The sequence below is a fragment of the Siphateles boraxobius genome, unplaced genomic scaffold, assembly GCF_051911475.1.
Source record: "Siphateles boraxobius isolate OS27281-9 unplaced genomic scaffold, OSU_SipBor_1 223, whole genome shotgun sequence".
In the NCBI taxonomy this organism is placed as follows: Eukaryota; Metazoa; Chordata; class Actinopteri; order Cypriniformes; family Leuciscidae; genus Siphateles; species Siphateles boraxobius.
Window position 1 is genome coordinate 50,001 of NW_027508837.1, and position 2,500 is coordinate 52,500.

The 2,500-nt window shown below is 46.5% G+C and overlaps 1 protein-coding gene across 1 annotated transcript in view; it reads right to left on the reverse strand.

The window, feature by feature from the left end:
* tbce (tubulin folding cofactor E) overlaps positions 1-2,500 on the reverse strand; it is a 23,036-nt gene that overhangs the window by 12,457 nt on the left and 8,079 nt on the right. Inside the window, exons 4-5 of the mRNA XM_077240290.1 lie at positions 1,825-1,910; positions 569-668 (exon numbers count right to left, since the gene is read on the reverse strand). Coding sequence (XP_077096405.1) covers positions 569-668; positions 1,825-1,910 — 186 coding nt within the window. The remainder of the gene's footprint in view (positions 1-568; positions 669-1,824; positions 1,911-2,500) is intronic.

Sequence of the window (2,500 nt, forward strand, 5' to 3'; positions counted from 1 at the left end):
GGTCAATTCTTATTTGTTTATGTAATATAGCAGTGTTTATTGTAAATGATTTATGGGTGCACATCATCATTATAGTGTTAATAATGTTGATTCAGAATAAGTTCCTCTTGCAGCATCTCTGATGACGAGGGCGGGGCTATAACCTGTCACTCACACAAAATCAGCCAATAGCAAACCACAACAATCCAATCAGCCAATCAACTCTCCACAGACACAATCAAGCCCCGCCCACATTTGTTCTTGTTCCTGAAGCGTTTCTCTCGATATACAGAACAATAGAGGAGAGAGAGTGTGTGGTGTCGGGTGTGTGTGGGTCACCTGATCTACAGAGGCGAGAGAGTGTGTGGTGTCAGGTGTGTGTGGGTCACCTGATCTACAGAGGAGAGAGAGTGTGTGGTGTCAGGTGTGTGTGGGTCACCTGATCTACAGAGGAGAGAGAGTGTGTGGTGTCAGGTGTGTGTGGGTCACCTGATCTACAGAGGCGAGAGAGTGTGTGGTGTCGGGTGTGTGTGGGTCACCTGATCTACAGAGGCGAGAGAGTGTGTGGTGTCAGGTGTGTGTGGGTCACCTGATCTGCAGCTCCCGCAGGGACTTCAGCTGAGCCGTAATGGCCGCCAGATCCTCCCATGATCTCAGCAGATTCCCCGACAGATCCAGAGACTCCACATCTGGCAGACGCTGTTAAAGAAGCTCACGCAGAGTCTGTGCACACACACACACACAGAGTCTGTGCACCTAACACACACACAACTAATGACCATCACACACACACAACTGATGACCATCACACACACACACACAGAGTCTGTGCACCTAACACACACACAACTAATGACCATCACACACACATACACAGTCTGCCACCTCACACACACACACACACAACTGATGACCATCACACACATACAGACACACACACAGAGTCTGCGCACCTGAAAATACCCTAGCAACCGCCTAGCAAAACCATAGCAGCCAACAAGAACACCCTAGCAACCGCCTAGCAACGCCCTAGCAACCATCCAGAATACCCAAGCAACCGCCTAGCAACCACCCAAAATACCCTAGCAACCACCCTGAACAACCCTAGCAACCACCCTGAATACTCCAGCAACCCCCTAGCAACACCATAGCAACCACCCCGAACACCCTAACACCCTAGAAACACCATAGCAACCACCAGAACACCCTAGCAACTGCCTAGCAACACTATAGCAACCACCCAGAACACCCTAGCAACTGCCTAGCAACCACCTGAACACATGAATAAGCCATATCTCAGGACCAGAACAACATACAGACATGTTTGTTGGCTCATATGCAATCATGTACCACACCATGTACCACACCCTAGCAACCGAGTGGCGAGTATTGTCACTGCAAGCACCACTTCACATTTTCTTTAGGAAATGTCCATTCTAGTTACTTATTACTTTCTAAATCCCATATCAACCTCAACCAGCTGAATAATACAAGGATAGATATGAAACTGTTTAATTCGTTCAAATAAATAATATAAAATTGCATGAATTATGCCTAAACTGACCAAACAATTTAAAGGCAGAAGGTTACACAATAAACATACTTTTTAACATCAGACAATACATTTTGACGTTAGACCCACTATTGTTTTATATAAAATTGTTCTAGTCCTCGGGACGATGGCTAATGTACGAGTGAGCTCTTACGATTAATCCACCTCTTATGAATCTCCGTGAGAGCGGATTGGTCTACACACAGCATTCAGCTCATCATCAGAAGTATCTGTAATTAACTGAAGAGTAATCCTCACTCTACAGGGAGTAAACGTCCCTCAGAGAAGGATACGCGGCGTGGTATCCCGGATCTGGTTCTGTGGGCCGGCGCTGGACACCTCACATCTCCTCAGAGACACTTCTGTCAGCTGACCCAGCCTGCAAAACACCGGAAACACACATTCTAGTGCACTTCATCTCCTTACGGTGAGTTAGTCAGAGATCTCCACTTCAGCAGCCTCACTCACTCACTCAATCACCCTCAATCACTCACTCACTCACTCACTCACTCACCCTCAATCACTCACTCACTCACTCACTCAATCACCCTCAATCACTCACTCACTCACTCACTCAATCACCCTCAATCACTCACTCACTCACTCACTCACTCAATCACTCAATCACTCAGTCACTCACTCAATCACTCTCAATCACTCACTCACTCACTCACTCAATCACCCTCAATCACTCACTCACTCACTCACTCACTCAATCACTCAATCACTCAGTCACTCACTCAATCACCCTCAATCACTCACTCACTCACTCACTCAATCACCCTCAATCACTCACTCACTCACTCACTCACTCAATCACTCAATCACTCAATCACTCACTCAATCACTCTCAATCACTCACTCAATCACTCAATCACTCACTCAATCAATCACTCACTCAATCACTCAATCACTCAGTCACTCACTCAATCACTCTCAATCACTCACTCAATCACTCAATCACTCAAT